This window comes from Mesitornis unicolor, unplaced genomic scaffold, assembly GCF_000695765.1.
Source record: "Mesitornis unicolor isolate BGI_N332 unplaced genomic scaffold, ASM69576v1 scaffold28092, whole genome shotgun sequence".
In the NCBI taxonomy this organism is placed as follows: domain Eukaryota; kingdom Metazoa; phylum Chordata; class Aves; order Mesitornithiformes; family Mesitornithidae; genus Mesitornis; species Mesitornis unicolor.
In genome coordinates, this window is record NW_010170327.1 from 592 (window position 1) to 18,628 (window position 18,037).

General features: G+C 43.8%; 1 protein-coding gene across 1 annotated transcript; it reads left to right on the forward strand.

Annotated features, from left to right (window-relative positions):
- Positions 1-688: 688 nt before the first annotated feature.
- On the forward strand, positions 689-17,709 carry IKBKAP (inhibitor of kappa light polypeptide gene enhancer in B-cells, kinase complex-associated protein; the record flags this gene model as incomplete). Its single annotated transcript, XM_010179660.1, has 21 exons — positions 689-871; positions 1,678-1,784; positions 2,282-2,385; positions 3,175-3,228; positions 3,330-3,435; positions 4,103-4,218; positions 4,960-5,033; positions 5,669-5,747; positions 5,993-6,072; positions 6,969-7,109; positions 8,201-8,286; positions 8,792-8,940; positions 9,883-10,006; positions 10,474-10,571; positions 11,763-11,964; positions 13,942-14,003; positions 14,485-14,547; positions 14,666-14,726; positions 15,528-15,641; positions 16,316-16,427; positions 17,545-17,709. Coding segments are annotated over 21 exons (2,280 nt in total), but the record flags the coding sequence as incomplete, so codon positions are not given.
- Between the last annotated feature and the right edge of the window lie 328 nt (positions 17,710-18,037).

Below are 18,037 nucleotides of genomic sequence, written 5' to 3' on the forward strand. Positions count from 1 at the left end.
GCAGCACAGGGGAAAGGGACCTGGGGGTGCTGGTGGACAGCAGGATGACCATGAGCCATCAATGTGCCCTTGCGGCCAAGAAGGCCAGTGGCATCCTGGGGTTTATTAGAAGGGGTGTGGTGAGTAGGTTGAGAGAGGTTCTCCCCCCCCTCTGCCCTGCTGAGACCACATCTAGGCAGTTCTGAGATGAGTTCTGGGCCCCTCAGTTCTAGAAGGACAGGGAATTGCTTGAAAGAGTCCAGTGCAAAGCCACAAAGATGACTGAGAGAGTGGAGCATCTCCCTTCTGAGGAGTGGCTGAGGGAGCTGTGACTCTTTAGCTTGGAGAAGAGGAGACTGAGGGGTGACCCCATTAATGTTTATATATTTGTAAAGGGCAAGTGTCAGGAGGAAGGAGCCAGGCTCATCTCAGTGACAGCCAATGATAGGACAAGGGGCAATGGGAGCAAGCTGGAGCATAGGAGGTTCAATCTGAACAGGAGGAAAAACTTTTTCACTGTAAGGGTTACAGAGCACTGAACAGGCTGCCCAGAGAGGTTGTGGAGGCTCCTTCTCTGGAGACATTCAAAACCTGCCTGGACGTGTTCCTGTGTGACCTGCTCTGGGTGATCCTGCTCTGGCAGGGGGGTTGGACTGGATGATCTTTCGAGGTCCCTTCCAACTCTTAATATTCTGTGATTTTCTGATAGGGTTGATGTGGGCAGCAATAACAATGAAGTTATGAATCCTCTGGGGCTTCGATTTCTCACCTGGCTGCCAGATGACAGCTTCCTGGTGGTTGGTCAAGGTCACCATGCTGCTCAGTCTGTCCTTCACCATCTGACTGCAGTGCCTACTGTGGCTGGAGCTGAAGAGGAGCACCTGAATTTGCGGTACTAGAGTTCTGTCAGTTGTGGTTGATGTCTGATGTCGCCTCTGGACAGTGCCTAGAAGGAATTATGTCTCTCAGTAGACATGCAGCCTGGAGGCTGTGGGTTGGGGAATTCAGCTCTTTTCCTGCAGGAGAACCCAACAGTTCATGAAGCTGCCTACTGTTCAGCATTTGCCTGTAATCCTAATGCCTACACCCAACCTGACAAGAGGGTGTATGCTAGCATACATGAGTATAGCTAGCATACAGGATAGCTCTTTTCCTTTGTCTGAATTTCAGGACTTCAGGGGACTGAATTCTTTCATTCTACTCATTTTTCACCATTATCAGGGTCCAGAAGGAGACTGCTAGCCCTTGTTACTCCTGTCATCCTCCTCCTCACTTGCTGGACTCTGAGGGGTCAGTTTTAACCAGATCACAAAAGGAAGCTACCTGCCATGCAGAAACTGCTTCCCAAAGGGATCCCAAGAGTTGCTTTCTGCAGCACTCACACAGCAGAGACAGGCTCATTTGCATATGAACTGTAGATTAGAACAAGAGAGGTGTGGGCTCTGCAGAGTGCTGTAAGTATGCAGACAGTGACTAGCACAGTTAGGCAAGTGCCTGTTGGCTGGAGTTGCTGGGGCTCTGTCTTAGTAGTATCAGGTGATATAGGTGTGAAAAGACTTCAGAAGATTCTTACATGAACCACATATCTGTCTGTGCTGGAGATGTGTATCTTTCCACAGAGCCACAAGAAATGCAGTATGTAGGTGTTAAATGTGTCTTCTGTGACTGATGTTCTATGTCTTCTTTGTCTTACTCCAGGTTGTCTTTGCCTGTAGATGGAGAAGTTACCAGCCTGTGCTGCAGCCCAGTGACCAGAACTGTAGCTTTGCAGCTTGCTGATAGACAGATCCTGAAATACCTCTGGGGTGAGCTGAGCCCTATTAAAGTACCTGGTCTGAGATGTAGCTATTACAGATTTCTCAAGAGGTTTAATGAGATTATTTGACTTTCAGGGACATGAGTGACTCTTGCTGGTAGTTGATTCTGCCTTTCGTGCTCACTCTGCTCCCTGAAATGGACTGAAATTAGTGATTTGTGTCAGAAAGCAGTTAATGCTGTTGAGAATGATAGTTCAGACTTCATGATTTGAAAATAAGATGGTTGGTTTAATGATTTCAGAAGTGCTGACTGACTGCCATGTCCTTGGTACTTCTGTCTTGTTCCACAATGTAATAAAAGTGCTGCTGAGCTCCTAGAAGTTGCCACCTTCTTGTCTGCTGTATGCTGGACTTTTGTGTCAGTATTTGTCTTCTGTTACACAGTGTAGCTTATTGACAGTTTTAGTTTTTCTGAGATACATGATGTGTGGTTGTAATGTCTGAATCTTTGACTAGAAAACAGTTTGATCTTCTTTGTTTTTTAGAGGCTTCTACTCCAGTCCTTGAGCCCTGGCAGGCTAGCAATGGATCTGCTGTTCGGTTTCCCTACCCCTGTGTGCAGACTTCTATCACGAGGATCAGTGGTGAAGTAAGTAAAACTGTGAGCAGATTACATTCCCTACTCAGTTGTTCTCTGTGTCAGATGTGCACCATGATCCTCTGCTCAGGGTCCAGTGATAGTTCTTAACATCGTTCTTCATAAGGGCCTGTGCAGAGCTGAGAGCACATCTTTCCTTAATCTTTTAGAGCATTTCTGATGTTTTGCAGTTAACAGTCTCCCCATTCTATGAATACAATGAATAATGTCACTGAAGAGCAAGAAATTTCCAGCAGTTACTGCCCTGCTCTTTTTGGAAACAGCATTTTGCTCTGTTTTATCTGAACTTACCCTATTAGCAAATATGGCTGCATTAAGTTACTGCAGGTCTCCTACTACTGGTGTTTCCTATTGGTGATGGTTTCTTAATAGTTACAACAGCTTAGGGAATGACTAGCTGTTTCTTTCCATCAGTGTGCATCTAAATGAATGCTGTATGGAGCTGCTTTGCTTTGTTCTGTACCTAGTGCTTTTTCCTCTGGTATTTTGGACCAAATGCTGTAACGTAATTTTTCTGGTGTGGTTTCTGCTTTTATTTTGTTACTGTAAAGTTTCTGTTACAGGGTAGACCAAGCTGCATTTCAGCCAAAAGTGTTTAAAGACACTTAAGTAAGCCCTCCTGGTATAGAGGTTGCATGACTTCCTGTCCAGCTTCTAAGTAATACATGTGAGGTACTCAGTACCTAATTCTAAGGTGCTTCAATCCAGTGTGAGTCAGTGGTGTGAAACGCTGGAGATTGTGGCACTGATAGCTTATACTTGTCATCATTTTATTTACAGGAGATGATCTTGGGCCTCACAGATCGATGCCGGTTTTTTGTTAATGATACTGAGGTACTGAAGTTTTTGTCCCTCCTTGCATCTCCTTTTCTTCTGCCAAAGGCAGCTTTCCTATTCCACTCTATACAGTGACAAACGTCATCATTTTTCTACAGGTTGCTTCCAACATCACCTCATTTGCAACATACAATGAGTTTTTATTGGTGACAACCAGTTCCCACACCTGTCAGTGCTTCTGCTTGAAGAACGTATCAGTGAAAGGTAAATGCCAGCTCTGGCTACGTGCTGCTGGCAGCACGTGGCCATTGTTTTGAAATCACAAGATGTCCCTATTTTTCACATCCAAACCTGCTGTATCTGGGTCACTCAGAGCAGCTGCTTAAGAGATGGAGAAAGAGAGCTGCTTTCAAAAATACATCAAAGAACAAGGAACACAGGGAACTGTCTTCACATATCACATGTTCCTCCCAGGGAGCAGGGTGTGTCCTGTAGTTATTCCTTCACTGGTTTCAGCAGCTTTGCCCTGCTTTCTCTCCCTCTCCTCCACATCCAAAAAAGAAAGCGCTATGTGTAGGGCTATGTGAGGATGTGTGGTAAAGAAGGGATTCCACAGAAAGAGTTTCTGGTGGCATCTGGCTATGAAAGGTATGAGAACCGTGGGAAAGGCAGGATGACAACTTACTGGTCCTTTACATCTTTCAGTGCTCCTTTCATCTGATCTGTTTTGTTTTATGATCCTCGTGTATAGAGGACATATCTCTACTTCATGTACAGCAGTGATCCTCTTCCTGTCTGGAATCATTGAAGATCACTGGTGTATTGTTGACTTAGTTGGTCCAGTTGTCCCTTGCAGTGCCACATAAGAAAGCCTGATGGGGGCACTGTGTTGCGGCGTGCCTTGTGTGCTGATAAATCCTCCTGTCTTCAGCCCTTCAGGCTGGCCTGAGCAGTCCTGCTGCACCCAACAGTGAGACCTTGCGCAAGGTGGAGCGAGGTTCGCGTATCATCACCATTACACCCCAGGACACAAAGGTTGTGCTGCAGGTCAGTGCTCTGCCAGTGTCTGTTGAAGTCTGCTATTGGGCCTAGTGGGGCCATCTTAGTGGGTAGCTGGCTAACCTGCAGACAATGCGTGCAGTGCTACAAAGCTGCTGCCCTGTACTGCTGCAGCACAGCACCTCACAAATCTCCAGCTGCCTGGCTGGGTGCAGACAGATTTTGAGCATGCCTGTGGGAGTTGGGTTCAGCACAGGCAGCTGGATATATGCAAACTTGGGAATGGCTATTCAAATTCCTAATGGCTGAGGTAGCATAGTGCTACATACTGTGGCCTTTCATGGTGAATCTCAAATTCACCTCAGTACTTGTTGTATTTGCTAGCAGCCCTCCAGTAGCCTTAGCACTGTTTGTCTGAATGCTGAGCTTGCTCTTCAGAACCAGCAGAGGTTCTCAGAATGGAGAAGGATGTCAATTGAAAGGCACCTCTGGAGGTGTGTAGCCCAACATCTTCATCAAAGGAGGGCTAACCTGAAGGCATGATCAGGTTGCTCTGGGTCTTACCTCATTCAGTGGAGTCCAGCCTCCTGAGGTAGGAATGTTTCTGAGCTGAGAGAATTTTCTGGTATTTTTCCACAGTTGTTGAAATTGCATGTACTTTGAAGTGAGTAAACAGGCCCATGCACCTACAAGTAGCAGAGAGGCCTAAAGAATTGGCCAGTTCTCACTTTGCCTTCAATGTAAGCAGAGTAAGTACAAATAAATGATTGTGTCTGTCTTGTGTTATAGATGCCTAGAGGAAATCTGGAGACTGTTCACCACCGAGCTCTTGTTCTTGCCCAGATTCGAAAGTGGCTGGACAGGTAAATGGCACTGGTGTATTCTGGTATTCCCTCCCCCCGGTCTGAGCTGTTAGAGGCTGGCTGGCCTGGTTTTATTGTGTAGGAAAGGGGAGGAAGGCTAAACTCAAAGGAATTTACTTTGTAAGTGGGAGTAGATCTGTTTCTGAGGCTACCAGCTAGAAGACCAACTTTCAGCAGTTCCAGGTGTCTCTCACTTCACCACTGAAGGGCTTATATGTGTGTGAGACTGTGTGGGTGGCAAAAATCTTCATTTGCTCCATTCTGCAGACATCTCAATCACTTAATGATGAAGCACGCTGGTCTTAATGTTTAATTGATTTACATTGAAGTTTTCTGAAACAGAAGTCGGTCCATTAGATTAAAATGTAGTTCTGTTTTAAGAGAGGAAAAAAATTCATGCAAGGCCTATATTGCATCCTTAGCCTGGCATGCTGGTCGGTCTGTCCCATTGCAGAGGATGGCAACAAACAGGATTAACCTTGCACATTTTTTCTGGAAGGCAATTTGCATGGCTTTACATTGCCTGGGCTATTCCTTTCCCAAGGGGTCTTTCCTTACCTCCAGTCAGTAGCCTTTATTTGCAGATACTGAACCTATCCACTGTGTAAACTATGCCACTTGACTCATTCCTCCAGACTTATGTTCAAGGAAGCATTTCAGTGTATGAGGAAGCTGCGAATCAACCTCAATCTTCTCTATGACCACAATCCCAAGGCAAGTATGCCAAGTTCTGTTGCGTTGTTTTCTATATCCATCTAGCCTAAAATCCACTGACATTGAACATTGCTCAAAGGAGTAGATGGTGCTGTCTGTCTTCTTTCAGCAGAGATGGCTGCTCTGCACTGCTGCATCCTCATGCATTTCCTTTATCTTCTTCATTCAGAGAAGGTCTTTGAATTCATTCTTGTACTTAATGTACTTGTTCAGAATAACAGTAGTAATACTCTTGTTTATTTCAGGTATTTCTGGAAAACGCAGAAACCTTTATCAGACAAATAGATTCTGTGAACTATATCAACTTGTTTTTCACAGAATTGAAGTGAGTATAGTTCTGCAAATGGAAGCATGCACATAATCAGTGTTGGTACATTATTTTCTCAAAATATTAGCAGCTCTTCAATGCAGGTGCTGGAAGTAGTCAGAAATCTGTCATGTCAGGTCATAAAGATTTGAGTAAACTCAGTAGTTTCAGGGACGGTTGGTGTGTCTTGGAAATTCCAGCTTGCAGGCAGCTATTAGATTTTTCCAGCAAGAGATTAGTACATCATCTGGCTGCCTTGACTTTTCTGGTTTGCGGTACAGGGGTAAATGTGAACAGAGCAGGTTTTGTTCCCTCATAAAGTGGAGTAAGGCAGCACTGCTTATATGAAGCCCAAGGCCAAGATACTTGCTTAGATTCTCAAATCAGGTCCCCTGATTTCTTTCTCAAAGGCTGAGTGACAAGAGGCTTTAGGGCATTGGTAGCTTCAGGACTTCTCAAGCTTGCTGAAGTAAGTAATTGTTAAGGAGCTCAAGCTATCACTCAGTAGCATTCTGTTTTCTTTTCAGTTTTGACGTGACCTTAAATCTTTGTCTAGAAATAACAGTGGATGCCTTTATTTTCAGAAGTGTTCTGTGTTCAGCATCTCCATAGTGGATTTAGTAGGAGGAAGCTGTATCTTGAAAATCTCGCTTTCTCGTTTTTTGTGCAACTAAAATAGGTGTTCTGACCAGTTTTTTTCAATGCCTGTCTTGGCTGAGAATCAATAGGGATGGATGAGAGATGTTGAAGAGCTTCCTGGTAGTGTGACAGGCTGTGTGTCAATACTGAATGACATGAGCTATTTTGTTGAGTAGTTATTTTCTGCATACATTTGTGTTTCTCAGTGTTCCTAATGAAATGTCTTTGTGCTGAGCTATGTGATGCTGGTATTCATGGTATCTGTTTTTATTTAGAGAAGAAGATTTCACGAAGAGTATGTACCCATATCTGAATGGTAGCAGTAGTGCTCAACCATGCCAGCATCCTGATCAGAAAAAAGTAAACCTCGTCTGTGATGTCATGAGAGTTGCCATGGAACACATTGACCCTCAAAAGTGAGCATTTTCATATTGTATGTGAAGGAACCATTAGAGAGATTTCTAGTAAGTCGTTTGCGGAAAGCAAAGCTGTGCTTAACATCAGCTATTTTGCATCAGATCCTCTGAGGTGAGCCTGCGCTGCATGAAACTGACATAGTCCTACCTTCCGTCTTCTGTCCTTAAAACCACAGCATCTAATAAATCCACAGATAGCAGAACAACTTTTTACTAGTATAATTAAAGCAATAGATGCAGTATTGCTTATAAGGGTTTAAGAAGCACACTCAATTTAAGAACAGTACATGTGGCATAGAGGTCAGAGAGTTATGAGCGAGATTGCCATCTCAGGGAGATACTGATTTTGTGGAGCAGCTGGCCTGTTGGAAAGATCTCAGCTGTTCAATTTGAGACTGAATTACTTTTTTGTAAATCTTCAGCCACATTTTTCTGAATTATTACCTTTTTGGTAACCATCTTCCTTGAATGAATCAATACCAGACAGGGGTGAAGGGTGAGAAAATAGGATAATAACAGTGGTTAGTGAAGCAGTGTTAAACCATTGGCAGCTCATATGTTAAACAGTGGATAGAGGAGCAACAGATGGTGGGTTGCTGCTAAACCCTGAAAATTTAGACACTTTACAGCAAACGGTTTCCCCTTAGCTGGGAAAACTGTTTTGAGGTAGTATGTGCAAAATGTATGAAAATAGAAATAACCTCCTGGAAAGCTTCCTTTTATAGAAAAGACCATTTTCATGACAAATTTGATTTGGAAAACTGTGTCCAGCTATCTGAGCTTTCAGAGAGAGGTGTTCTCTCTCCATTATGCTGACTGGTATGATAAGAAAGCTCATTCTACTCAAAACACATCTCCAGTCACATGACATGTTTGGGGAAACATGCTGAGTAGAAAATCTGTTCTGGTGTATTCTGTTCTTGTCTCATTTTTCCTGTCTTCCTTTAAAAAGATTGAAGTACCTGAATAGTTTGGGGTTGGTTTTATTATAACTAAAATATAAACTAGAACTTGCACAAACTATGCTAAAATAGGAATAACAGGTGTTTCTGTCTTCTTGCTTTTTCATTCACTGCTTCTGTTTTCTTCAGATACTGCCTATCAATACTGACAGCACATGTAAAGAAAAGTCCTCCAGAATTGGAAATTGCTCTCCAGAAGGTTCATGATCTTCGAGGTGCTGTATCAGGAACTCAGGATTTGAAAATTGTTGGTTTACAGGAAATTTCATTACTAGCATGCTTCACTGTGAAAGTTATTTTAAGGTGGCTGTTCATGTAGTCAGCCAGAAAACAGAAATAGACTTGAAACTAGCTGTTTTCTTAATGGAACAGCATGTCAGCAGATAATTCAGTTGCAGCTGTTTTCTCTTTCCAGTCAGAACTCTGGTTCTGCCAGCACTGAACAGGAGGTTTCCATTCTGGAGCCTGGTATTTCAAATTGGCAAACTTAGTTTATATTCTGTGCTGATACTTCTTCTACTTGTCACTGTTATACACTTACGTTACTATGCTTGAAGTTGCCCAGGAAAGGCAAAGTAACACCTCCTGCAAGACAGAATGAGCCATTAGTTTGATGGTCCCTATCTAGTGTCAAGGATGTGCTTGATAATGGATCCATCTCTCAGACTGGGGTTCCACTGCCGAAGGTGTAACTGATCATGTTTCTTTATCTTGTTACAGAAAGCATTACTCCAGATGCCAAAGCTGTGAGTGCAGAAGAAGCACTGAAGTACCTGCTTTTCCTTGTGGATGTCAATGAATTGTATGATTATTCCTTGGGGACATATGACTTCAATTTAGTCATCATGGTGGCAGAAAAGTCTCAAAAGGTCTTGGCTTATGGTTCCAGCCAAGGAACTACTTTTCTACTTTCCCAAAGGTTCTTTGTAGTCTGCGGATCAGCCCACGTGATTTGTTATAGCTCTCTACCCAGACAGGATTCCAGGTTCTCGTAACTGCTGTGTGTGCTTCAGATGATGCTGGGAAGGTAGCATGTCTCTGCGTCCCTTAGTACTTTTTGAGCACAGCTTTGGGAACTTGCTTGTAGTCAAGGTGCAATAGGGCTTCTCTAGATCAGAATGGCAAAGTAGCTCTAGGGAGGGGAGTTACTGTGGTCTGAAGTGTTGCGACTGCGTGCCTTACTTTCCCAGTTCTGTACTCTTTTGATTATTGCTTATTTGGTGGTGGCCACAATAATTGGGTGTTTAATTTGAAATTTCTGAATGGAAATGCCCATCAGGATCTCCAGAGCTTCCTAATGTTACAGCAAAGCCTGCTGTCCATCAATTAAAATGCCCTATTCATGTTAACAGGTTTTATGAGCTTTGGTGTGGTTGGCTTTACAGCAGAAAATTTATACATTAAAATAGCTAATATAAACCAGTATTTGATATGATACATGGCCTTAAATTTTAAATGTCTGTAGGCTTTAGGTACTACTGAAGTCCATGTGGGAGTCTGATAATTTAAGTTAGTCATTCCTGGCAAGAGTGTGTATAGAGAATTGATTTTCCAGGGAGCAACCTGATCTAGTAACATTACCCCTGCTTACTGCAGCGGGGTTGGAACAGATGATCTTTGAAGGTCCCTTCCAACTCAGTACATTCAGTGATTTCATGATTCTTTAAGATGGCTTACATTATTTTTTCAAAAAAGGTGTTTTTTGTGTACTATCCTATAATTTCAAATAAGGGACTGTTTGTTGGTGAAGATGAGGGCAAATAAGGATCTTGCCAGATTAGCTCAACTGCAGTTTTTGGTATTTTTTGCAGGACCCAAAAGAATACTTGCCCTTCTTAAATACCCTCCGGAAAATGGAAACCAATTATCAGCGATATACAATAGACAGACACTTGAAGAGATACACAAAAGCTCTTGGGCATCTCAGCAAATGTGGTAGGTGTACTGCACATGCAGCATCTCTAAGGAGAAATTCTGCAGTGGAGCATTTCCATTTTGGAGCATCTTTAGGAGGAAAATCATGAAAGAAACTTTTACAAGGTTGCACAAGATCATCTTCCCTCCTGGTAGTGCATGGTTAACTTATTTCTGCTACGTGTTTTTTGTAGTGTAGCTTGGTGCAGGGAGAAAGGAGTGAGAATGTTTACTACTGTGCGATCACGAGACATAAGTCTTGTTTTGTTCCTGTTGTAGGTGACTTGTCCCCAGTTAATGTTGCTGGCAAAAGTGGAGCAAACCTCAGGGAAGGGAATGCTTTGATTTTACAGTAGTAGAATAGGTGCTTTTGGGCTCTTCCACCCAAGTGTCTCTTGTTGCTTCTTAATGCAACGAACCCAGACTGGCTGGGAGCTGTGAGAGCCACTTGTTTTTTATTGCTATGTAAAAATAATTTATTACTGCAGGTTCTGAACACTTCTCTGAATTTCTGAACTTGGTGAAGGATCAGAATCAGTACTGTGAAGCCTTGAAGCTGTACCCCTCAAGCACTCAGGAGTACAAGGTATGTAACCACGTGACACTGCAGCATGCAAGCTCTTTATTCTCTCACATGTGTGTTTGCACATCCTCGGCATCTTGAGTGAGGGCAGGAATGAGAGAGCAGCTGCTTACGTTCAAGTTCTGCAGGTCATTGCTACTCCTGTGTTGTCTGAGACCCTCGTCTGAGATAACAGCTGGAATGGCTCTCAGTACTGATGCTGCAGGGTCTGGTCATTGAAGGAGTGGCTGTTACTTCTTTGATTCCATGACCGAGAGAGCACCTGGTTTCTGCTGCACTATCTTGTGGTATGCTGAAGAGCTCCCATTACCACAGAAAAAGTTTTCTTCATGTTTTGACCTTTGTGATACCAGCTTTCTGTCTGGCATTTGCAGGTTATGTGGGGACACTTTGTTATCCTTAAACTACTCTGAAGAGTGCTAGAGAGCTTGGGACACTTGCAGATGTGCCATTTCCTAGCATGTAATGTTCTTTGTTGGTTTCAGTATTACTGAAGGACTTTAGTTTGCCTGAATTTGAGGTAAAATGTAAATGAATGCATTTAATATAATTTAAGTTAGATATTGTAAATACACAAGCCTATATAAAAGAAGTAGTTGAAGAAGCAAGAGTGGAAATAGACAAACTCAGTCTGTGACACAGTGAAAGCAGAAAGGATTCTTTCTTGTGAGGGAGGTCTGTTCCTTACTCTGGCTCATTGGTAGTCTTTCTTTATTACTTCTAAAATCTTCCAGTCAAATCCACTGTTCCTTCTTGATGGAGATTGTGAGCTTTGAAGAGCATAGTGAAGCTCAGGATATTGATTCACAGCAACCTGTGCCTACAGAATTGCAGGGCTTGCATCCTCCCTTGTGCCAGTGTTTGACTCCTGGAGTAAGTTGGTTCAGGGAGACATTCTAACAAAAACTGCTCATATGTGTGGGGGAAGAATGTGCTGATTTCCTGCAGTATGTAATTTGCCCAGCCTTTGACTTGGAGAATTAGGTACCTCTTCATGCTCTGTGAAATGTTTCCGCAATCATCAGCCCTTGCCTTGATATAAAGCTTGAAATGTGGTAGGAATATTGTGCCTGGAGGTTCCTTTGGGGGAGGGGTAAATAGGCTTTTGTTGATAAGCACTTATTTTTTTACTGACGGAAGACTGCTATTGACTCTACAGCTGATTTCTTACTTATTTTTGTCCCTTTCTTGCAGGATATCAGCAATGCATATGGGGAGTACTTAATTCAGAAGCAGCTATATGAACAGGCTGCGTTGGTATTTGCTCGTGCTGGCATCTTTGCAAAAGCACTTGATGCTTTTCAGAACAGTGGCAGCTGGCAGCAAGCCCTGTGCGTGGCGTCACAGCTTGATTACACAAAGGATGAACTGTCCAGCCTGGCACAGACCATGGCAGGTAGGCCTTGAGGAGATGGAAATGTGAAGACCAAAACTAGCTGCTGTTATTTTTGGTTCTTTTTTATTTTCCCTGAAATATAGTGAAAACCTCCGTCTTTAGCAGTGTTTTTCTTAAATAGAGAGCAAAGATCACATGTTTCACAAGGGTTTGCATGATGGCACATCGCCTTTGTTTCTCTAAGAAACCAGAAGAAGTTGGAGCTGAGCTGATAGGCACCCAGGAGTTGCCAAGCTGGCTATGGCCTTGGCTGCCCTATGCTGACTACTTCGTGCACTTTTTCATTGCAGCTGGTTGCTGAACTGTGCTATTCCAAATTGCCCCTTGGTTAATCTCAGGGAATGAAGATTTTTTTTTTTAAGTGTCTGACATAACTGAGGCCTTTTGTTATTGTTGACATAAGTACTGTGCCTAGTCACAGACCATAAAGGCAATTGGATAATTCAGAGCTGCATCTTCATGCCTTCTTATTAAAGCCTGCTAGCAGCTAGGACCAGCTGGTACATGTAAACCTATAGGCCATCCTAGTACAGGAGAAAAAGATAGCTGGTCTCAGAATTTGTGCTTACGGGGACGTACCAGACTGCACACTTCAGATGTGTCATGAACCTGGCATATATTTCGGTAGCATGAGCAGAGCATCATCCTGACTTCTGTGTTACTCAGAGGCAGAATTTGTCACAGAATCACAGAATATTAGGAGTTGGAAGGGACCTCTGAAGATCATCCAGTCCAACCCCCCTGCCAGAGCAGAATCACCTAAACTAGGTCACACAGGAACACGTCCAGGCGGGTTTTTAATGTCTTCAGAGAAGGAGACTCCACAGCCTCTCTGGGCAGCCTGTTCAGTGCTTTGGCACCCTCACAGTGAAGAAGTTTTTCCTCCTGTTCAGATTGAACCTCCTATGCTCTAGCTTGCTCCCATTGCCCCTTGTCCTATCATTGGCTGTCACTGAGATGAGCCTGGCTCCTTCCTTCTGACACTTGCCCTTTACAAATATATAAACATTAATGAGGTCACCCCTCAGTCTCCTCTTTTTCAAGCTAAAGAGACCCAGCTCCCTCAGCCACTCCTCAGAAGGAAGATGCTCCACTCTCTCAGTCATCTTTGTGGCTCTGCCCTGGACTCTTTCAAGCAACTCCCTGTCCTTCTTGAACTGAGGGGCCCAGAACTGGACACAATATTCCAGATGTGGTCTCAGCAGGGCAGAGTAGAGGGGAAGGAGAACCTCTCTCGACCTACTACCAGCACCCCTTCTAGTACACCCCAGGATGCCATTGGCCTTCTTGGCCGCAAGGGCACATTGCTGGCTCATGGTCATCCTGCTGTCCACCAACACCCCCAGGTCATTTTCTGCCTGTTATGAAGGACCTGTTTACACAGTGAGAATGTGGCTCCTGGGAGTGTAGTCTTTCTGTCACTTAATGTGATTTGGATCCTTCATGTCTTGACTGTAATACTTTTTCTGGTGCCTCTCTTAAACAACAACTGTAGTTTAGCAAAATGAGCAGACAGAAGCTTTCATGGATAAGATTGCTTTGCTTGGGTAATTTTTCTTTCCTTGCGCTGTGTATCACTTGCTCTATTATATTGTATCCTAGCGTATGAACTAGTGCCAAAGCTGGTTCTGAGTTTTAGGGTACTAGAAGCCCTGAATCCCACAAGCTTGATTGTTGCTGTCCATACCAAAGAGAGCAGGCAACAGAGATTGTTCACTACTTCTGTCTCAGACTGGGGGGAAAACATTCTTCAGCTGGCCTCATGGCACTTGCACCAGAAACTTCACACGCAACTGTCTGATGGTGTTAAATTAATGAATTCTTGACATCAGGCAGCCTGTCTTTTTACTGGGCAGATTGAGTAAGCATGTGAGCAGGTAGAAAGTGCCTCAGTGTGTGGGATTTTCCTCTACTTTCTTACTTTGTGGCACAAAATCCAGCTCCTTCTGGAAAGCTGAATTCTGCCTTTTATTGTAGGAAAACTAGTTGAACAGAGAAAGCATGCAGAGGCAGCCATACTCTTGGAGCAGTACACTCAGGTAATGTAATCACCCTCCTGTCTGTGCCCCAGTAATATCCTCTGTCAAAGATACACACCATCTGTACTTTCTCTATTCTCCTGGGTCACGTGTAGCTCCATGCATGCTGACAGCAAAACAGTCTGTGCCATGGGCTCTCTTGGGGAGGGCAGAGCAGGTTCAGGTGATGCAGTGAGCAGGGTGTGGGTTAATACTCTTTCAACCATGAAGCTGCCTCTGCTTTGATACGAAAGTCTTTTGTCTCAGCAGAAGCATGAAGGCTGGAGAAAGGAAGACATAGTTCCAGAGGGATTTCCCCTCAGCGTGGGATAAGAAACATAGATTTGGGTTTTTTTTTTCATGTCAGGACTTCAAAGTACCTGGCACAGTTGTATTTTCCTGTCCTGACTGTGACACTGCTACATAGAAATGTTTTTCTGAATAGCTGCTGAATATGTATTACTAGCATCAGTAGCAGTACATGGTTGCTCTTTCCTTCTAGGACTATGAAGAGGCTGTTCTCCTGCTCTTGGAAGGGGCTCTCTGGGAAGAGGCTTTAAGACTGGTAAGACCTTTTGGAGCACAAGAACTAGAGTAGACATATTTCTTTAGAAGGCAAGAACAGAGGGATAGGATCTGGTTTAGATACCTAAATGATACCTTGTTTTCTTTCCCTGATCCAGATTCACAAGTATGGTAGACTGGATATCTTGGAGACCAACTTCAAACCTGCTATTCTGGAAGGTGAATCCATGCAAGAACCTGAGACATCTCTGTGCTATAGAGGCTGAAGAAAATCTTTACTGGGTCTATGGGAAGTCACAGCACTCCAATACTGGAAGCTGTATGGAAGGATGCTGCCTAGCTGATGCTGCCCATTTATCTGCATTTGGCTCTGCTAAATGCAGCTTGAAGCCCTGCGGTGTCATGATCTCTTTTTAGCTTAGTCAAGCTAAAAGCATTTGAGCTTTTCCAGACCTAACAGTCACAAACTGTAAGAGGGTCTGTGTCTGTGTGTCCATGAAGAAGCAGGACAGTCCTTGCTCCAGAGCACATGTAGCAGCAGAGCTGTGGAGTAAGCAAATGGCTGGCTATCCTATAAGTGTTTGAGTAGCTGTTGAGAAATATTTGATAGCTGTATCTCCCTTCTGTTCAGGAAGAACAGTTTGTTACGATTGATTGCTTTTCCTTTTCGTGCTATGGGCAGTAGGCTTTATGAGTTGAGGGTTGGTTTTTTTTTTTATTTCTTACCTAGTTGTTGTGAAGAGCTTTGACACCAGAGCTTTCTGTTTTTTCTGTATCAGAAACAGACTCTTGTTCTAGAAAACGTCTGGCAGGTTAATTCACTCTGCATCCAGGTGCATCTTGTTTGGCAGGCTTCTGTATTATAAGCTTTGAATTTCCTTCCACTTGAGTCCTTTTGTGTGTTTCACGCCTCATTTCTAAGCTCATTGAAGGACTGTGCTCCTTCAGACCTCTTTTGTAAAGAGTGCTTTTCTGGTTATTTTGCCCAAATGTTCATGTTCTGATTTTCTTATTGAGCAGCTCAGAAAAGTCAGCTGATCTTCCTAGATTCTCGGAAAACAGCATTTATTTGCCACAAGAGTCGCCTGCAAGTGGTCCGAGAGCTGAAGGAGAAGGCTTGTGAGTGCCTGCAGGGTTGGTATTGAAAGGCCATGATCATCTCTTTCGTTGTGGTTTCCTTTTGCCCCAGTGGAGCTGTGTTCTCTTCTAGCTCCAGTGGTACCTATAACAATGCAGTAGAACAGCATTATTCTTACCCCTTCCTCGCACTATAATTGGAGTGTCATTGCTTGACCTTGCTCATTCTGTAGAGACAGCTTTATTTTCAGTGCTATCTGTGTCAAAGCTTTCATGGGATCAAAATGCACCTGAAAGCTCTTCAAAGTTACACAGCATTGTCTCCACAGTGCCAGCTTGGCTAGATCCAACAGTGGCTTAGCGTGTCCTTTGTGCTGAGTACCTACTAGGTATATTCACCTGCCAGGCTACACAGGATCAGGGAAGTTTTCTGAAAGCAGAATGCTTTGTCATGGTCCAGATTTGCTACACTGAAGATTGTCTTCCCTCTGATTGTGCTGTTTAATATCACTATCCCCACTGAGGGAAAAGAGCAGTGTTCTTCTCACAATTGCTGTTTCTTCTTGTATGATGACTGAGTTGGGTTGAGAGCCGTAAGGCTCTGAAATGCTAGCAGGTAGAATAAATCTGCCCAAGCTGCTTTTCCAAGGAGCTACATAGATAACCCAGAGAAAAAGCTTGGCATAACTGACCTTTCTCCATACTTTGACAGTTGTTAACATATTTTGCAGATTATGAAATGCCAAATTACTCAGAATTGGATCTTTTCTCTGAAACCAGCAGTGTTGTGACACCCAGTGACATGAACAGCAAATATTCACACAGCAGTTCAAGAATATCAGCGTAGGTATCTGCGTCCAAATTAGATAGTGACTTCCCTGGCATCAGCATTTGGGAGGGCAGCTTGCTCGTGCTTGGCAACTCCTCACAGCTGTGCATGCCTTGAAGCTGCTTTAATTACAGACATTTCGTGGTTATTTTAACTCTTACTGAGAGGGCAAGAGCAGAAAATGCTAGATGCTACTAGTGCAAGAGGAACAGCAGAGAAGCTGTGAGCACAGACCCTGGGCAGGAGCTGGCTCTGGGGGTGTCAGGCTTGCTGCCACAATAGCTGGCTGTAGGAAGCTTGACACAGAATACGGGCAGAGCTCCTCAAACATTACCAGCTTGTATGCATGGCTTGTGCTTTTGTCCTAGGTTTTGCACTTGGTGGGTGGGGGTTGCTACTAAATTTCATATCAATATCTGGGCATCTGTCTTGCTTTTGAGTGCTCTGAAGAATGTGAGCTACAGTGTGTTAGAAGCTGGCATTTTCAGTGGGAACACTTCTGAATTCCTTAGATGAAATGTGAAAAATAGTTATGGGAAAAGTGTGCACTTTTTAGGGCACTTTCTGTGGCCCAGGTGAAAAGGGGAAGAGAATGCAACCTTAGTATTCAGCATACCTGTGTCAGAGTGTTCTGATTATTAGGGAACATAATGCAGCTAGTACTGGCCTGCAACTACAAGGTGCTTTCCTGTGATAATGAGCAGGAGCTGAGCTGTATTAGTGCACACCTTGTGGAGATAGCAGATATGAAAATGCACGCAGGCAAGCACAGAGCCTGGCAACAAATTGTTTTAAGTGAAGCTCAGCTTTGCCTGCTAGTGACTAGTGCCAAACAGTTTACCCTACTTTGTGCTTAGAGAATGCTTTGACCTTGCTGGAACACAAAGCAGTGCTTTTCATAGTAGAGAAAGAGCCCAACTACTGACTTTGTGTTTCAGACAACAAAGGATATTGGCTGAGTACCACTGAAAACATTGATATAAGGATACATGGCTTACATACAGTCCCCTCTCACTGGAGGGAGTAAGGACTTCAGTAACAAGCTTCATGCATGCTGTTGGTGTTCTTTCAGACTTACTCTGTTAAAGCTAATCCTGTTGTGCACACTGATTAAGCTTCCTCCTTTTCCAGGCGATCCTCAAAGAACCGGCGGAAGGCTGAGCGCAAGAGATACAGCTTGAAAGAGGGGAGTCCTTTTGAAGATATGGCCCTTCTGGAAGTCCTGGGAGAAAACATTCGTGCTGTTGAGACTGTGAAGGGTAGGACACTTCATGATCTTAATCCACTCCACAGCTTGTGAGAACAGTTGAGGCAGTGTGCCTCCTCTTGTTCTTAAAGGGTGTGGTGGGAAGAGGAGCTGCCTGGTTCATAAGACCATCTGTGTTGTACCTTGATTTAGTTCACCTGCCTCTGGGCCTGAAGGAACGTGTAATAGTGTGAGCTCTCCACATTTGAAGCCTGGGAGCAGAGAAGTGAGGGCTTGCCAGTGCTATGACAGATTTGTCTCACATTTGTGCTCAGGCACTGTAGGGGTTACGTAGGGACAGAACCAGTTCTTATTTGCTGCTCCCCATCCTGTGCCCTGATATTGGAGAAATACCGAGGCGAAGAGCTCCTGAGTGGA